The sequence below is a fragment of the Hibiscus syriacus genome, unplaced genomic scaffold, assembly GCF_006381635.1.
Source record: "Hibiscus syriacus cultivar Baekdansim isolate YM2019G1 unplaced genomic scaffold, ASM638163v2 tig00110257_pilon, whole genome shotgun sequence".
Lineage (NCBI taxonomy): Eukaryota > Viridiplantae > Streptophyta > Magnoliopsida > Malvales > Malvaceae > Hibiscus > Hibiscus syriacus.
Genome location: NW_024062648.1, coordinates 1,043,833 through 1,064,017, shown reverse-complemented (window position 1 = coordinate 1,064,017; position 20,185 = coordinate 1,043,833). Strand labels below are relative to the sequence as shown.

The following is a 20,185-nucleotide window of genomic DNA, read 5'->3' as shown; positions in this document are numbered from 1 at the left end:
TCGAATTTAATTTTATATATATGCATAAATTATCTTCTTCTTTTTTTATAGAAGATAGTTCTGATTAAAAAAACTCCTTCATATCCTACATGTTACATTGGTAACATAAAGGACATAAGAAGGCGGAAAAGAGTGCCTCTGAATTTTATTAATCTGAATCATAACATACAACCAATCTCTAACCAGTAACTGCTAACAACATAACGCTTAAAAATTATCTTATATATTTATTAATTCATATTAATTTTATTCTTATTTTATATTCCTTTATTTATTGATACTTTGCTCGAATATATTTTTAATAACACTCGTCATAGAATGACATGAAAAGCACTATTTGATCGAAATAGTGTGATTCGATACGACATTTGAACGATAGATGAATTTGAAAGTGCTCAAAAAAATTCAATTCATTCTTTTTATTTTAGTTTAATGGCAATGTTTGTTTCTTAAAATAGTATGTCATGTTGTTCATGAAATTACCAATAATTTTCGTTTAATTTGTAATCTTTGGCAATAATGAGGAGGAAATATTATTTTACAGATAAGAAATATGCGATATAGTTTTTCTGATGGAGGGTTGTTAATCTTTTTTTTTCAAGTTAAATAATTTTCCCTAATAAATAATTCAAAACAAATTAATTAAACTTTAATATTATCGATGTGAATTCACAATTTCCGTCATTTACGATAATGTGTAAGTGATCAAGTATCAATTTGAGCGTTGTGAGGGTACTAATCCTTCCCCACACGTAATCGACTTCCGGACTCATTAAATCAGATTTTGGTAAACGCATATTAATTTTGTCTTAAAAAACGATTTTCCCTTAAAATTGTTTTAAAATACGTTTTTAGGTATTCGACCTACCTAGCTCAAAAGTCGATGGCGACTCTCATTCAATTTAATTCAAATTAATTCAAATCGATAATTTTTCAAAATAAAGTTATAATTATTTTTAAACTTAATTGTTTCAAAAAAATGGTTATGACAATATATATATACAACAATTTTTAATTGAAAATGGGTCAAAATACATGTTTAGTATTCTAACTATCAATTTTTTCTGTTTTGGTCACTCAACTATTTTTATTTCAAAATCATACGTTTTGGTAAGGCGCACACATGGTGAGACTTAAACAAAAGTAAGTCCGAAGAAAACTCACACATAATTTACGTAGGAAGAGATTCGAACATGAAATATTAAAATTCGAAACCATTTTTCTAAGGGTGACGATGAGACAATGTTGCATAAGATTGTCTTCTTATTTTCAAGAACTCGACGACTCTGTCATAATCAGGGAGATTATGTTTGATCACAGGTTGTTCACTGAAGTTCTGGACCCATGCATGCAGGCGAGGGAAGCTATTAGCTTCGATGAACTTGACTCCTACGACCTCTCCCATGGGGGCCAACATGTGAATAACCATCCCGAAAACAAGATCGGCTATGCCTATTTTGTCTCCCCAAAGAACTTCTTGTCTCCTAGCCCATGTTCCTCTATTGTTCTCAAGATTTCCATGTTGTTCTCGATTGCCTTTTGCTGTTCTTCGCCGAATTTTTGAAAGAATTCCCACATCAGTCGAGTCTGCAAACGTAACAATAGGGTTAGGATTAAACATAAATGGACCGAGGGAAGTGCTGGTGGTGACGGTAGTATGCCTAAAAATTTTAAATTCTTAATATTTCTTGTCTCATAATTTGTCTTATGTTAACTATTCATAGTTTTAGTACATATATTTGACCAAAGGAAGTGACAAAATTATCCCTAAAAAATTATTGATAGATTTGACATATTTATCTGATATGTATAAAAGAGAGACGTGAAAAAAAGAAATATAAGTGTTGTTTGTCCATTTTTCCAATAAGATAATTTTAAAAATCAAAATAGAGACAAAGAGAGTATAGGTATTTCATTTATATTTTTCTATGATCTAATTTTACACCCCTAAATTTCTAATAAATTTCCTAAAGGTTGTAACCGGCATAAATTGATGATCATACTTGAACTAGCACTTAACACTTAAATTGATGATCATGCTGATGTAAAGACCTATTTGATACAATATCGACTAGGGATGGCCATTTCACCGGGACCCGATTTAACTAGTTTTTATTTTAAAAATTCAGATTCTGGTCGGGTTTGGTTTTTTAAAGTATGAGGTTAGAGAGTTAGATTCGAGTTTAGGGTGAAAAAAACTTAATATAATATTATGATTATTCTTTATATATTTAGGGATAATTACAATAATTCAATTTTTTCAATTAGATCCTTATTTTACCTCATAAAAAAAGATTATATATATATATATATATATATATTTAGGTCAGATGGGGTTCGAATTTTGATTTTAAAAACAGGTCGGGCTGAGTGTGCTAAAAATCAGACCCGACCCGACCATGGTGATCCCTATTCCCTAATACCGACACCTTGAGAACTCAAGTAAAGCATATTGAAGCTTAAGGACTCATTTTAAAATAGTTTCAGGACATTTGAAGAACAAAATCTCGGAAAAACATACCCTTTCCTCTATGAACTTGGCCCAAAATCTGGCAACAGATCTCTCATAAGCATCATCCGGCAACAAAGGGTCATGTGGCCAAACCACATCAATGTACTCCAAAATAACCAATGACTCCGCAATCGGCTTCCCGCCATGGACTAGCACCGGGGTCATCTTGTGAACAGGGTTGTACTTGAGCAGCAAGTCGCTCTTGTGCGGCAGATCTTCCTCGACGTAATCGAAGTCCACGCCTTTTAGTTTCAGAGCCCATATGACCCTTCGGGTGAAGGGACTTGGCCAGAATCCAAAGAGCTTCACTTCATCCATGGCTTGATCGATGTTGAACTGGATTAGTGGTTGTTTATATAGTTGTTTTGGGTGAGGATTTTGATTGTTGTTTGCTGTTTAGGTTGACTTTTTGATCCAATCACTTGCGTCATGGATGATGAATCTGAATTACTATGCTTCCTGGCCGCTGCACATGGTATTTGCATAATAATAATATTATTTATCTTTGTAAGGGTTAATGTGTATTTTGGTACATAAATTTGGCTTCAAGGTTCAATTTGGTACCTAATAAGGATGGAGGTAGGATCAAACATGGGAAGGGACAAGGATCTATTAAGTATTTAAATGTAAAATTTGGAAGAGACAAAGGCTTTATTTGACTAATGTTTAAACTAACAAGGACATAAAATACTATTCTACCAAAAAAAAGGGGGTTGGAAAGCCCCTCCCACCCAACAAATGGGTGTCCCTAATACCTAAGTTTTTTCTTATCCAATTATATGCTTAAACTTTACTTAAAAGTACTTTTTGGTTCAATTTGGTAAATGAACTTGACTCCTTCGATCAAATTGACAAAATAATTTTGAGTACTAATTTTAACCGAAACGTCAAGTTCAAGTTCTGATTTGAACTAATAAGCCAAGTTTAGATACTTAATTGCACACACAAAATGTTCAAGCAACCTTGTGCCTTTTAATTATAGTGAGTCAAAAAAGAGTTTAAGGACTAAATTATTATTAAAAAAATGTTCAAGTTTAGGTTTTTAATTATCAAAACTAAAGACTAATGTTGATAAAAAAAGAATTGAAGGACTAAATTAAAAATATTATCAAATTCATAAAATAAAAGTAACATTGTGCCTTGTATGTGTAGCAGGTAAGGAATTTTGAAACTTCAAAAGTTTATAAAGTTTGAAGGTTACGTCATGAATGATGCATTTCATTTAATTGGATTTGGTATGAATCTTTTAATAGTATTGTTTTTAAATTTCTTTTAATTATATGTAAAAATGACACATCAATAACACATTGATCGATAGTTAATTATATTTTATTAGCTAACATGAGTTTATCGTTAGTTAATTATCAGTTTTCATCCAACATGAATTATTTTAATTTAAAATTAAAACGTTAGGGATTAAAATATTAAAAAAATTAAAATTAAAATAACTCTTTATATAAATATTGGGGCTGATTTTTGTTATTATGCCTATTATATTAATGCAACATCATTTTCAAACACCAACTTATCCACTACGCATGCTTTCCCAACCTACTCCCCTCAAAATCAATTTCTATAATTAAATTTATTAAATTATTTAATATTAAAACTAAATCGAAGAAACCAACAACCAGTTGATCTAGTGGGATGAGGCACTAGGTTACTTAAATAAGATCAATGGTTTGAATCCTGGCGTTTGATAATTGAGCAAACTGGATTGGGAGGGTTATCTCGCCTCTGCAGTACCCGAATTTAGATTAGTCAGTCAATAGACCGAATACTAACGATTAATTCAAAAAAATTAAATCGATAAATTACATAAATTTTAATAATGAAAATTATTGTTATAATATATCACATCACTTTTTCGTTCACAATTTAATCGCATAATGATTTATTTATAATAATAATAATTTAATTAAATAACTTTTTTATATGTTTTAAAAATATGGCAAAGCACATAAATGATCCTTTGATTATAGGATAATACTTTATTAAGTTCCTCAACTATTAAAAGTTAAAAAAGAGTCCCTCAACTAAAGAATGTTACTTTGTTAAGTCCCTCGACTATTAAAAATTATAAAATAGTCACCAGACAGTTTATTATATTACAAACTCGTCCTTTTCCGAAAAATAAATTGGTGATTATCTAAGTTGTATATCAACAAGATGGCTGAGATATGATAGTCGTTTGAGATTCTGAGATCATATTTTATCATATCACAATCAACAGGTTAAGGTTCAACTCAGAATACCGTCAATTCTTTTAATGAAAAAGGACGAGTTTGAAGGATAATGAATAGACGGGTGATCATTTTGTAACTTTTAATAGTCGAATGACTTAACAAAGCAACACTATATAGTCAGAAAACTATTTTAAAACTTTTAATAGACGAGGGACTTAACAAAACAATGTCTTATAATCGGAGACTATTTATGTACTTTACCCTTAAAAATAATATATATATATATATATATATATATAGCAAAAATTCATGATTAAGTAACCTTGAATATAATCATATAAAAATATTTAAAGATCAAATTAAAATATGGCTCATCAATTAACTCTTTATTTATACCAGGGAACATTTTAACACATGCATGGATTCAATGTTCGTATTCGTTAGTTGGATTTTGATGCCAACGTCTCCTCTCTCCGACGCTTTAACAAAGCGATCATCTTATCACGATCAGGCAGGTTCTCTTTGATCACAGGGACTGATTTGAAATTTTGGATCCACGAGCTTAGTTTAGGGAACTTGTGTGGTAAGGCCGGAAAATTCTTCGACGACTCCGAGCCGTGAGCGACGGAGCAAAATGCGATGTCCGCCATGTTTATCTCGTCTCCTCCGAAGAATTTATTCCCTTCAATCGGCCCGTGCTCCTCGACGGTTTCCAACACTCCTTTGCTGCCTGCTCGTGTTCTTCGCCTTCGGTTCGGAAAAGCCTTCCAATTGAGAAGTTCTGGTATCGTTATACAAAAATCATCCAAAAGTTTAAGGATAGAATTGAAAAAATAAAAAGTTAAAGGACCATTCTAGAATGAAGATAAAAAAGTATAGAGATGAATTTAGAGTATTCAAAATGCAGAGATGAAAAAGTATAGAAGCTTTGATAAGCGAAGAAGTCTATGTAAAGTTCTAGCGGAACCAAACAATTTACGAAGGTCTAACAAACATATTTTAAATTTTTGTTAGTTTTAAAATTGAGCAAATTCATCTTTTTAAAAAGAGTAATTTTTTTTAATTAATTACTGTATCTGATCTATTGACCGACTAATCCAGATCGGGTATTGCAGAAGTGAGGGCAACCCTCTCAACCCAATTTGCTCCATTCGTAAATGACATGATTCGAACTCCTAACATTACTTAAAGGATCTAGTGTCTCATCCCACTAGACCAACTGATTATTGATTAAAAAGAGTAATTTAATTGATGATAGTATTATGTGTACAATTATGATTGGATTACCTTTTTAAATAAAATATAAATATAAATTTTCATATAATTTTATGTTATTTTGTTTTTTTATAAACTTCAATAAAGTTTTAAATATTTTTTGGATTATTGCATCATGCTTTTCAATTAAATTTTTACTTTCACTCTAAATATAAAAAAAATTAAGTAAATTCCTCCTTATTTTTTTAATTAATGCTTTATTATTTTTAAAATTTTATGTGAGATTTCTTAAACTTATAAAATCCAAATATAAAATTAGCAAAATATTTTACTTTTATCTTCTATTTTCTTAAATGCAAATATAAATCTTAATTTAATGATAATTTGTATAGTTTATAATTTGTTTTTGAGATATTAATAATGATTTTATACTGTTCTAATTCGGATTAAGTATAAATGCAGATATAAACCAAATTCCGATTAACAAAGCGTAAAAGTCCAATAATAAAACACAACACAGCCGATACATGAACCACATGGTTATAGCCAACATGCAAAACTCAAAGGATAAAACAAATTAAACAAGCCTCGCTAAACCAAAGTAGAGACTGATTTTAGAATCTGGGAAACCTCCCAAAATCTTTATTCATACACTTCTTCTGTCTTCTATATATATATATATATATATATAGCTCCTGCATGCCTTCATCCATCTCACTTCACACTACAAGAAAAAAGGTGAAAAAAGAATTAGATTATGTAAAATCAAAGTATGAAGGACTAAAACTGTTATTAAACAAATAAATTTTACTTGTTGCAGTTAGCAGAGGTGCTGATCTTGTAAGGGATGCTGACGCCGCATTTTCCCGGGAGGCTCTCGGCCAACGGAGGCTTGATGTTGAGGATGGACCTAGCTGCGTTCTGCAAGCACCTGAATGCATTTTGACGGTCCGAGGTGGTTCGAGCCATGCCGTTCAGGCCTCGGACCCCATTGCAGCAAGGCACCGACGCGGCTCCCCCGTTCTGCAAGTACAGTACGCAGGCGGCCATCTTCGTCGACACGTCTCCGCATGTCAGGGGGTTGTGGCGACCGGAGAAACCACCAACACGCACAACACCAGACCACAAACAAGCTTGAGTCCAGCCATGTGGATTTTCTCGAGAGAGAAAACAAAGGAGAAAAGTTTACAAGATAGTAGATGAAAATGAAAGCTGCTGGGTGTGAATCAATGGGGGAAGGGATTAGGGTTAATGTAGGATGGAGTTGATTGAATAGGGTTCGTTGGTTGGTTGTTGTTGATGCTTTTAATTGAATCTGCAAGTATTAGTTGAACCATATCCTTGCTCTCATGGTCTCCATGCTCTTTTTCTGCATGCAGCTTTGATTGCAGAGTTGACAGCTGATCTCTTCTCCACGTGCAGTCGTATTATTTTTTTCCTATAATAATATATATTTTTACGTATTTAAATCGAATCAAAACATATAATAATAATAATAATAATAATAGATATTGAAATCAGCCATATTATGACGTGTAAACAATATATATTTAAAATATATATGCATGGTCTTTACTGCGTGCAGTGTTCAGCCGGGATAAGAGTCAATCTTTTCGATGTTTTGATAGTGGCAAAGATCTGATATAGATAATATGAGGCGCCGATTCACCTTTCGAGAATATTTTTTTTTTAGGTAAACTACATATTTAATATCTAAATTGTCAGCCTTTGTCAGTTTAATATTAAATTTTTAATTTTTTTTAAAATTATATTTAACGGTTAATTTTTGTTTCATTTTAGTATCCATTAAAAATTTAATGGACGGACTGATAAGACATAGCTTCGATGGATGGACAATTAATTCAAACGGTGGACTATTAGAGCAGTTCTATTATAAAAATCCAATTAAGAAGCAGTGACAGATATATGTGTTCTTCGTGATAAATATGTGTTTATTTTGAAATTTAATTTTTTTATATTAATTACTCATTTTACTAATGATGTCAAATTTGAATTTTATTTATGCCCACCTCAAATCAAAAAAAATTATGTTATTAATAGGTATATATATTCACTCTTAAAAATGTTTTTGACACATTTTCATCTGCTTTTATGGCACATTTTCTTATGTTTTTTGGTATATTTTTCGGTTCTTTGGCTGTTTTTTCATTTATTTTTTCTAAGGGTTGATTTGAGATCGCCACAACTGATCAAAATGGCGCTAATCTGATATCTTATGATCTTGCTTTACACCCTCATATTGGATTTGAATACTTGATTTGCGTTCGTGGATAGCTTTTCATATCGTTCGAGTCTGATTTATGGTTTGTCGGTGGTCTTTTAATAGCTTGATCCCCTTTTGTAGTTCGTTTGTCGATTCGATCAGATCTGTTTGTATCTATATTTGTTCGAGTTTCTTGGTTAGATTTAATCTTTTCTTGTATAGTCCTTATGTGATCTTAAGTTGCTAGTTTTGTTTCAATAATTATAAGAAATTTTTTTAATTATGTGTTTAATTTACGATTATGATTGTAAATCTTTATTGTAATTTGAGATATTTTCTATTTTAAATAAAATTAATCACTTCTATAAAAAAAATGTTTTTAGATCCAAAACTGTTAAGAAGTGTATGCAAGGATAAACATAGGAGGTCTATGTAGGCCATTAAATTGACCGAATGATAAAGGATAATAATGTTACCTCATCTTATGTGATTTCAAATCCTGACATTTATTTTAGTAATATAATCTCTTCCCTTAATAAAACGTAGGAGATCAATAGGTGATTACGTAGATTTTATGTTTTAAAGTAAATTACATGAACGGTCCTCTGACTATAGGATATTATTTTATTAAGTCCATCGACTACTAAAAAATGTAAAATGATCATTTTAATTATAGAATATTGTTTTATTGAGTAGAATCAAAGTGCCATGTAAGAAAGAACTAACATTCATTAATAAAACACCAACACATCCGAATACATGAACCACATAATTAGACCAACATGCAGGAAAATCAAAACAAGACTAATTTTTAGATTTTTGGAAGCAACCCAAAATCTTTATTCGTACACTTCTTCTATCTGGTACACATATATAGCTCCTGCATGCCTCTTTAAACCCCTTGCCTTCATCCATCTCACTTCACACTACAAGGAAAAAGGCAAGAAAAAAGGATTAGATGGTGAAAAATTAAAGTTAAAGGGACTAAAACTGTAGTTATACCATTGAAACTTTACCTGTTGCAGTTAGTGGAGGTGCTGATCTTGTAAGGAATGCTGACGCCGCACTTGCCCGGGAGGCTCTCGGCCAATGGAGGCTTGATGTTGGGGATCGACCTAGCTGCGTTCTGCAAGCACCTGCATGCAGCTTGGCGGTCCGGGGTGGTTCGAGCCATGCCGTTCAGGCCTCGGACCCCATTGCAGCATGGCACCGGCACGGCCCCTCCGTTCTGCAAGTATCGTACGCAGGCGGCCATCTTCGTCGACACGTCTCCGCAGGTTAGGGCGGTTGTGGCGATCGGAGAAGCCACCAACACGCACAACAATAGAGCACAAACAAGCTTGAGACCAGCCATTACGAATTTCTTTTTTTTTAAACACAAACTGTAAATGAGTTTAGAAGATGAGAGGAGATCGTTTTGCTGGTGGGTGTGTTTTAATGGTGGAAGGGTTTAGGGTTTATATAGAGATGGGGGTAATGGAAAACGACAGAGCTTCATTGAAGAGGGTAGGTTGGTTGTTGAGGATTTGAATTGAATCTGGCATTATTAAATGAATCGATCTTTAGGGTTTCCATGCCGAATTTGAATACAGAGTTGACATCTGATCTTTTACACGTCCGGTAATGACAGGTATCCCTTTCCTCATGTTGTTTTCTACTATTATAATAATGTACCGATCTGGTTTTTTGTTAGGAGGATTCTTATGTGCTCAACGGACGGTGATGAGCACAATTAACGATAACAATGAGTATTATTAATTTAATTTATAAAATTTAAAATTTTTAAGGGTTTAACGTATAATTATAAATTAATTAAAAATTAATGATAAATTATTTAAAATAAAGGATGAACTATAACAGTGATTACTTAACTATTGTCTCTTTCCATTTTGACCATTATTTTTAAAACTTTGTCAATCAGTCACTCAACTATTTAAATGCATTTATTTAAGCCACTTGTCGTTAATATTTAACGGAGAAGCTAATGTGGAGTTAAAATATTTGATATAATTACATATTTGGTCACTATTACTTATATATTCTATCAATTTGGTCTTAATTTTAATAAATTAAAATAAATTTAACCTTCAAATCTATTAATAGCAACAAAAATGGTAAAAGTCATCCTTTGCTAGGTAAAAGGAATCGACATTAGATCTTGAGAAATTAATTTGGGAAATAGGTTGTTTTGAACAATAATTGTAAAAGTCGTCCTTTGCTGAGTAAAAGGAGCCGACATTGGAATTATTGATGATTTTGACATAATAAAATGAAGAAAACAATTTAAATAATTTTAAAAAGGAAAAAGAAATAAATAAAAGCAAAATCCTAACCAAAAAATATATTTTGATTACATAATAAAATATAATTTTAAATATTAAAATGAAAAATATTGTCACCCACAGTGTTTAATCTCGTGTATAATTTGATACTATTTTATTAAAAAGAACAAGGGAAATGAATAAACTACACATATAATTTTTTTTTATTAATGCACATAGAAATTGAATGTAGGAATCTGCTCCTAGCAAGGCCACAACAGGTTGATGAGTTTTTTTTTTTGTATTTTTTATTTTTTATATTGAGGTTTGTGCAGTTATTTTGGTCTTTAAACATTGAACTTCACCTGTGTCAATGTTGGAACTTTGAAGTTATGCAATGCAATAACAGTGACTTCATAATTTTTTTATTTTTATTTTTACATTTTGATATGCTTGATGTAGAGCTATTTAGATGAATTTTTGGATGCAAGTGCGTTAGTAGGCACAAATACAATAGAGTAACGTGTTTTTATTTTTTTTAGTTTTAATTTGATACTTGAATTTGATTTTAATGATCAATGTGATACTTAATTTTCATTTAATCTCTAATTAGATACATGAATTTAACTTTTTAATTCAAAACATAATTTTTTTGTTCCAAATTGATAGTTTATATTATGTCGGGGTTCCTAAGCCAAAGTCGAAGGGTTAAGTTTATTTTAATTTATTAAAATTAGAATCAAATTAGTAGAATATATAAGTAACAGTGACCAAATATGTAATTATATCAAATATTTTAACTTCCACATCATCTTCTCCGTTAAATATTAACATCAATTGGCTTAATTGAATGAATTTCAATAGTTGAGTGACATGATTGTTAAAATTTCAAAAATAGTGGTCAAAATGAAAAGGGGCAATAATTAAGTGACCACTATTATAGTTTGCCCTTTATTTTAAATAATTTACTTTTAATTTTTTAACTAATTTACAATTATACGTTTAGCCTTTTAGAATTTTAAATTTTATAAATTAAATTAATGATACTTATCGTTTGTGGTGCTCATTGCAGCTCATCGAGCGTGATAGAATTTTCCTTTTTCTTATGTTAGGTTTTTTGTATTTTAGCATATATTCAATTCTTTTTATTGATTATTTAATTGTTTTTATTTTATTTATAGGGTTAGATTTAGGGATGGGCATGTATCAAATTTGAGTTGTGTTTTGGTCAACTCGATCTGACCCAAAATATTTAACATCCACCCGAAACTCGACCCAAACCGAGTTTAGGAGTGACTTCACTTGATATGAACCCGACGACTTTTTGATATAAAATACGAACTCGGTTCGACTCGAAATAAATATATATAAAAATGTTATTTTTATTCAATAAAAATAAGGATCTAATTGAAATATATATATAAAGAGTTATTATTGTAATTATCCATAAATATATAAGATAAATTTAAATTACTTTTCGGGTCGGATCATGTCAGATATTTTTCACTCTAAACTCAAACCCGACCCCGACCCGAACATATCCTCCAAAAAAACTTGACCCGAGCCGGACTCGATTTGTTCAAAACCCATCAGATTCGGGTCCCTTACCCATCCGTAGTTAGATTTGATGTTGTTTGTTAATAATATAACCTTTTGTTTTGAACACTTAAATTAGATTTGAACTAGTGATTTACGTTCAGAGATATTTTTCTTATGACATTTGATTCTAATTTATAATTAATTGCTATTGATCTTTCATATATTTGATCCATTGTTGTGGTTTATTTGACGTGAACAATAAAATCTATTTGAATTTTTAGTTTTTTTAATATATTTTTTAATATTTTTCTTTTATGATTTTTGTATAATATCAAGTGACTACTTTTTTATGTTAATGTTTATTGAAATATATTTTAATTATATATTTAATTTACCTCTATTGTTATTATAAATTTCCATTATAATTTTAAATATTTTCTTTTTTATATATATAAATTAACGGATTTTGTTTACGAAAAAAAGTTAAATTATCGATGATTTAATTTTAAAAAAATTATAATTGAGTAAATTAAATAAGTGTCTATACCAACAACCGGTTTGTCTAGTAGGATGAGGTACTAAATCTCTTAAGTAAAATTAAGGATTCAAATCTTGGTGATTGTGAATGGAGCAAACTGAGTTGGGAGGGTCGTCTTTGCCTCTATAGTACCCGATCTAAATTAGTCGATCAATAGATTTGATATCGGTGGTTATATAAAAAATTAAGTATCTATAACAGTCGCATTAATTTAAAATAAATAATTTTAAATTTTAAATTTTTTTATTTAAATATTTTATATATTTTAATAATTAATTAATTTTATATCTTTTAAATTTTGTATTATAATATAAATTTTTAAAATTTATATTTTAGATATTAAAATCTTACATCCACCTTCGAATCTCTAAAGACGAGTTTTCCTTAATGCTTCGAGAGGGGCAAAAATATTGCAGGGGATAGAGGATCGCCTCCCAATATCTAATATTTATTTACTAAAATAAATTTTAAATTATAAATTATAAATCTTTAGTTAATATGAGAAATCACTATTATAATGATAAATAATTGTAATTTTTGTAAAAAAATATATTAAAAACTTCTTCATGATAATCTATTTTTTATTTTATTAATAAACGATTATTTTCTCATTTATTATATATATTTTTTCAAATCAAAATATATGAAATGTTTCATGTCGAATAGTAAAATTTATTCTCTTAACAGATTGTATGTTGAATTTTTTTTAATAAAAAATAGAAATATCAATTTTTTTCACCTAAAGACTCATTTAAATTATTTATATAAATTCTTGTAAGATTAAAAATTAACAATTTAGACGGTTTTTTTTCAATTATTATTTTTTTCCAAAAATTATTGATGAAATAAAAGTCAACAAAATTAGGAGGGGTGAAATAGGCAAAGGCAGGCGAGTGGGCCCGAAACAGTGACGCGTGATTCAAGAAACCCCATTTCCTAGATACACTGAGCACCGACGCCGTACAAAGACGAAAACACGTGTTACAAATGTATGGCGAGTTCATTTCAAATCAGGACGGAAAGTATATAAATGGCTGATTGATTATATAGTACTATTTTATTAAGTTTATTAATTATTTAAAGTTATAAAATGATCGTTTAATAAAGAATGTGTTTTATTGAGTCATTCGATTATTAAAAGTTATAAAATAGTCACTTGACTATTCATTATGTTCCAAATTCGTCATTTTTCGTTAAAAATTAACGATATTCGAAATTGAAAGTTAACATGATTAATGGAATATGATAGTCGTCTGAGATTATAGAATAAGATTTTATCATATCACAGTCAACAGGTTAATGTTCAGCTCAAAATATCGTCAATTTTTTTAACTGAAAATGATGAATTTGGAATATAATGAATAATCGGGTGACCATTGTATAACTTTTAATAGTCGAGATACTCAACAAAGTAACACTCTATAGTCGAAAGATCATTTTGTAACTTTTAATAGTTAAGAGACGTAATAAAGTAGTACTCTATAGTCGATGGACCTTTTGTGTACTTTATTCTAAAATTTTATGTTAAAGATAAATTTATAAAATTTTATGGGGAAAATAATTTATTAACAAAGTATAAAAAATATTTAAAATATATAATAATTTTAAATTTATATGGGTGAGCAAGAACCTTGGTCCATCCTTGTTTCCAACCATGCAAATTAGGATTGTATTCAATTTAGGTCTGTTTTTTTAATAAAAGATTAATCAAATTATATATTATTTTTTAAAAATAAATAAAGCTGAAATCGAAAAGGCTTAATATCCAAATAAGTGTCTAAACTATATCTTTTGTGTCACATAGGTGTTTATATTTTTTTTGGCTTATTCGGGTGCCTAACGTTACAAATGTTAGCACTTTAGGTGTCCGGGTAGTCAATAGCATTAGTTTTTCCCGTTAAATGACACGTGTCATAATTTGATAGTTTTTGAAATTGATTTTTTCAAAAAAAATATAATAAAAATATTCTTATATTTATAAAAGAAAACCTAACTTTTCTTATATTATAAAATAACCCAAAAATCCTAAATCTTAAACTTAATTCACTGTCTATGTCCTCTCCGACCACGACCATCGCCGTCAACGTGTCTTTGCTATCATCCTAAGACTTAGTTATATGTTGTCGTAGTTGTTGCTGATTCACCATCGAAATTGCGTGAGATTGCGATTTTCATCATATGATTCGTGAGATTTAAAACATCGATTTGTCATTGATCGATCACAATTTCATAGGGGTTTTGGTCGGACGACGGTCGGCATGAGTTTAGGGGTTGAAATGAAGGTTTATAAATTTCAAGGGTTATTTCAAAATTTATGTATTTTATTTTTAATATATATATATATATATATATATATATATATATATATTAATTTTATATAAAAAATTTAAAATTTCCATGTTGTGACATGTGTCACTTAATCAGAAAACTAACGCCATTGAAGCCCCAGACACCTAAAGTGCTAATATTTATAACGTTAGGCACCAAGATGAGCAAAAAAAAATGTAGACACTTATTGGACAAAAAAAAGTATAGTTTGTATACTTATTTGGGCATTAAACCAATCAAATAATATAAAAATTAAAATTTTAGATTAAATTCTATTCGATTCAATTCAGTTCGGTTTTATGATTTTTAATTGTTTATAATTTTTAAACTCAATATAAAAGAAGACAGATTCCAAGCTTAAGCCAAGTATAAACACACAAATTTAAAATTCATAAAAAATAATATAATTAAGTTTAGAAATATATGAATTTAAGTTCAGCTTATCACAAATTCAAAATGAATTTGAATTGGAGCATATTTATTTTCGTTTTTGTTTTTAATTCAAATTTCAAAGAGAAAAAATAAAATAAAACTTAGTTATAAAATTATATATATATATATATATATATTTATTTATTTAAGTGCATATAAACGAATTTTATACGGAAAATCGAGATCAAACTAAATTATAAATTAAATGTCTAAATCAAACCAAAATCGAAACCATAAAATGAAAAATCCAAACCAATTGAACCACATAATATAATTCGGATCGATTTATCGATTTGATTGCTCAGCCCTAATCATGAGTGTAGTTGACCCCCCCCAAAAAAATAATAAAATCTAGATTTGTTCCAAAGATAATCAACATATAAGCAAAGATTACCCCATATTTCAAACTAACATCTGGCTTCCATGGCCGTGGCTGGGGCGGCGCGACTGCGCTACCGCGCAGGGCTCCCAAAAAAGTATATATATAGTTACGTTTTTTCAATAAACGCCACTATAGATCGACCTATTGCGATGTTTTTCAAAAAAACGCCACTATTATTGTGGCTTTACTGATAAAACACCATTATAGATGGATTTATCGCGACGTTTGTAAAAAAAAACTACTATTGTTGCCCTAAAATCGAATATATCTAGAAAATAGGGACCCCTTTATAAGAATTTGTACAGGACCCCGAAAACCCAACCACGGCCCTGCTGGCTTCCATAGGACTACGATTTTCTAGTTTTGTAACATATCTTTTTCTTTCTCCATTAAAAAGATACAAAGAACTCATTTACACCTGGGTCTCAGTCAACAAGCTTTTAGACAATGGTACAAAAGCACCCAAGTAGCTATAAATAGTTGAACACTTAAGTTCCAAATGCAAACAAAGATGCTTGAAAACGTTAACATGATTATGCAATGCTAGCTGCACCAGCACAAGCTTCCCTATATATATATATCATTATCACCTTCCTTTACGACGATTTCTCAGTGCTGCACAATCCGGACAATACCATTTCCCTTTCGGCCGTTCTTTCAGACCAACACAGCCAAAGTGGAACCACTCTATCTTGCACTGTTAAAAGGAGCGGAAGTTACATTAGATCAAAATTAGGGATTGGGACCCAAAATAGTCTTGAAGAAAAAATATATATGGAACTCAGTTTACATACATCAGGGTTATCACATGCCACCATCTCGCCATAGCTAACTTGGTTGCACAAACAATAAGTCGGCTCATTAGGATCCACTGGCAAGTCTAATTCCATACCGGTTGGATTTGCTGCCGTTGCTGCAGAAGAAGCCGCTGCTGTTGCCAGTCGTGTTCTACTGAAATATGCGACACACATGATATCATGAATCTAATATAACTTACAGAAGGAAGTTGATTTTTCGATTAATAGAATTAATGTTCAAAGTTAGGGGAGATTTATCTAAATCGGGAAACCAAAATGGATGACCATTGAACAATATAAAAGGAAATTGTAATGAGCTCATATATAATAGGTGCATACTTTTTACGCCCTCTTCCGCTTTCGGACCTGCCAGATTTAGTGGTACCATCAGGAATTTGGGGAGGTGCAGTAGCAGCAGTATTCTCTCTTTCCACTAAAAACCATAATACGGTATGAATCAAGAATGCGTCACAGAAGAGGGGCTTAATGGAACAAAGGACATGTTAAATAGTGGTGGAAGAGGAAAATCAGCAACATACCACGCCGTAGCTCTTCACCAGATTTTTTCAAGTACTGGTCAAGTTGCTGTATATGTGAATCAACCTGAAACATGATTAAACCAAGCAGGGGTACAAACCATAAGGGTTGAAACCAAGTTCCGTCCGGCTATGAAATCTTACCATGCATTATGTTACAAATGGGAAGATTCAAAACAAAAATGACCAACTTAAAGCCAGTATCAATTGAGCAATCTGTATCGGAAATAACACCAATCGACTTTGCTTTCACGAAAGCTTTCTGCAAAGAAATGATACAAATACTTTCTCCATGAATAAGAGAACCATCCACCGTGTTATTAATATGTCTCTGTTTTTATAAGTCTTAGATCAATAGTCGATGAAGCACAGCAGGATGAGGAAACAGCAAAAACAGGAGAGTCGAGACTATTACCCTAAAAACACATTCATTTAGAAGATTATATAAACCCCACAAAAGAATCTAACAGCATAATCTATTTACACTTCTCTACATTAAAACACCATCCTAGAACACCTGCAACTCTAACCAATAACCAAAAAGCAATTAAAAATCTCGATCATAACCATGGCATATGAATCAGATAAAAAGTGCACGGATCAAACAGCTCCCGAGAAGAAAAAACAAACAAACAAACGCACCAAATCATATGCCTGAATTGCCAAGGCAACCTTTTCATCCGCAATCCTAATGCTATGCTTTTGTTCATCGAGTGCCTCATCGGAGAATCTAATAAGCGAAGTATCCGGTGTACTGTTTCCTGCCCTTACTCCTCGTTTTATATCCTCTATTTCTTGTTCACAACGTTGTTCATTTTGCCTCACAATTTCTGCTCATATTAACCAACAAAAAAGGTTGTATTTTCCAACCAAATGAAATGGGATTTCACTTAAATTACATTCATTGGTTTTGATTTTAGTACCTTTGAAGTTCTCTTTTCATATAAGCTAGTTAACGCATTAAACTTATTAAAACTTCAAATAAACCCCAAACAGTTGAAAATTTAAAGCTAAAAAGAATACCTTGCAAACTTTTGTCAAGATCACGCATCAACGCATACTTCTTCTGAAGAATATTGGGCAGAGCTTCTAAATCTGTAAAATTTCAATAAACAACAATACCAAAAATGAAAATTTAATTAGCATGCCATAATCATAGCATATAACCTTCAATTAGGGTTCCTTTTTTCCTCTCGAGTCTAGAATATAAGAGATAGAGACAAAATGTCAAAGAAATTGAGAAGGGAGAAGTAACCTGCTTGAAATTCATCGATGAAGAAGGACATTTTAGGAACTTAGGGTTCCGCAATTGAATTTTTGATGGGAAATTTCACTGGTATGTTCCCGCCACTGCTCTAACGAACCAAAAGCCCTAGAAGATGAATTTGGGTTACTCACTCTCATCCAAATGACATATTTAGCCTTATAGTGTTATTTTAGGATCTATTACAGCAGATATCTTTGAACTTTAGTATGTGTAACGATTATATCATTAAATTTTCAATTGTTTTAATTTTAACATTAGCCTCTAATTTTGACTTCAATTATATAACTCGACCGTAAATTCAATTATTGTTTTGATGTGATCTTCCAAGAAGATAGAATTCCCTTTTGTATTAACTCTCTGACAAGGATAAGAGAAAAATACGAGATTGTCTATTTCTTGAGGACCATAACCCCTTTATATAGCTGATTTAAGAATTAATTATTGTTTGTACTTATAACTTTGCCCCTCATTGAATTATAAATACAACTTTAATAGTATCTACATTTTTTTATTTCCATGACACTTCTAATACCTTATAACTATATAACTTAATTGGTCACTTAATTTATATAATATTTTATGATAACAATATACATTATAAATATGTGCCCATAATTATAGATTTTAAACCAACAGTTCGAACTAGGACTGTAAATGAGACAAGACAGATTGCAAGCTACTCGAGATCGACTCGGTCAAGGCTCAATAAATACTCAAATACTTTATTTATTATTATTTATGACAAAAGTATTATTTAAATATTATATCTACAATTTTATAAATAAAAATATTAAGATTATTATATATTATTAAAACAAAATTATTATAAATTATATTACTTATTTATGAAAATAAGAATAATATGTTATTAATTATATTAATTACTTATTAAAAATAATATTAATAAGATATTAATAATATTAATATTAAAATCAAAATATTATATTATATTTTAAGGAGTATATTTTAAATATTAAACAATTCAATAATATTATTTTCATGAAACTAATAAATATTATTAATTTTATTATATATTATTAAAATAAAAGTGAAATATTATATATTATAATAGTGTAATTATAACAATAAAAATATAACATAATATTATTAAAATTATCAATAAATATAATATAATAATTAGTATTTTTATTAAAATGATACTAAAATAATCTATTATTATTAAATATATAAAATAATAATATTTTGAGTGTTTATGCTTTAAAGTGAAAAGTTTATAAAATTACTTACGAAAAATCAGAATGTAAGTCATTTTTCATAAAATGTAAAGAAAATTCAGTTGACCAAAAATATGAATTGCATTGAACATCTGTTTTTCGTCAACCAAATATTGAAAAATAAGGAAATTATTTTTTAAAAACCAATTACTTTGTGCACAAGTATCTTGAAGCATACCTTTTGGAGTACTCCTCGGTGTTCAAGCAATTTGAAGGTTGAAAGTTTTTAATTTACCAATTTTAAAAATAACATCATAATAAAAATTATATTAAATTATAGGAATAAAATAATTTTAGTGATTAAAAATTATTTTTTTAAAAGTTTTTAATTCAAAGATTATGTATATCAAATTTATGTACGTTAATATTATCTTATACTTACATATAATTATTAAAAATTATATTAAATTAAAAAAACATAAAATAAATCTTGAAACAAACTCATTATTTAACGTACTTATTTATTTTAGGGTAATGTACATCAAATAATATATTGATAGTATTTGATATACTTTATCATTTTTTATTAATATAAAGTAAATATAAAATAATATATATTTAAATATAATTTTTAATTATATAAAATTAAATATTTATATATAATATTTATGATATTCGAACTTAAAATCTCAATAATAATAATAATAATAATTATTATTATTTTATGATTGAATTCACTTTATGAGTGTAATTTAACATAGTTGTTTTCTCTTACAATGATAAATAATAAACT

The 20,185-nt window shown here is 29.6% G+C and overlaps 2 protein-coding genes and 2 pseudogenes across 5 annotated transcripts; all 4 read right to left on the bottom strand.

Moving 5' to 3' along the window:
* Positions 1 to 1,148: 1,148 nt before the first annotated feature.
* LOC120115013 lies at positions 1,149 to 16,925 on the bottom strand (annotated as a pseudogene).
* Positions 6,614 to 7,061, bottom strand: LOC120115015 (annotated as a pseudogene).
* LOC120115014 (non-specific lipid-transfer protein 1-like) lies at positions 9,016 to 9,554 on the bottom strand. Its single transcript, XM_039135792.1, has 2 exons — positions 9,154 to 9,554; positions 9,016 to 9,063 (listed from the first exon to the last, which is right to left on the bottom strand). Exons 1-2 carry the CDS (start codon positions 9,489 to 9,491, stop codon positions 9,054 to 9,056), a joined length of 348 nt encoding a protein of 115 aa, XP_038991723.1. The 5' UTR covers positions 9,492 to 9,554; the 3' UTR covers positions 9,016 to 9,053.
* Positions 16,045 to 18,343, bottom strand: LOC120115012 (PHD finger protein ING1-like). 4 transcript variants are annotated; one of them, XM_039135787.1, is made up of 7 exons: positions 18,206 to 18,343; positions 17,974 to 18,045; positions 17,593 to 17,780; positions 16,954 to 17,017; positions 16,754 to 16,847; positions 16,412 to 16,568; positions 16,045 to 16,314 (listed from the first exon to the last, which is right to left on the bottom strand). In XM_039135787.1, exons 1-7 carry the CDS (start codon positions 18,234 to 18,236, stop codon positions 16,204 to 16,206), a joined length of 717 nt encoding a protein of 238 aa, XP_038991718.1. In that variant the 5' UTR covers positions 18,237 to 18,343; the 3' UTR covers positions 16,045 to 16,203. The 4 variants fall into 4 exon arrangements, with proteins under 4 accessions (XP_038991718.1, XP_038991720.1, XP_038991721.1 ...); XM_039135789.1 differs by having other exon boundaries at positions 16,412 to 16,565; XM_039135790.1 differs by having other exon boundaries at positions 16,053 to 16,314; positions 16,412 to 16,565; positions 16,754 to 16,844.
* Positions 18,344 to 20,185: the final 1,842 nt, after the last annotated feature.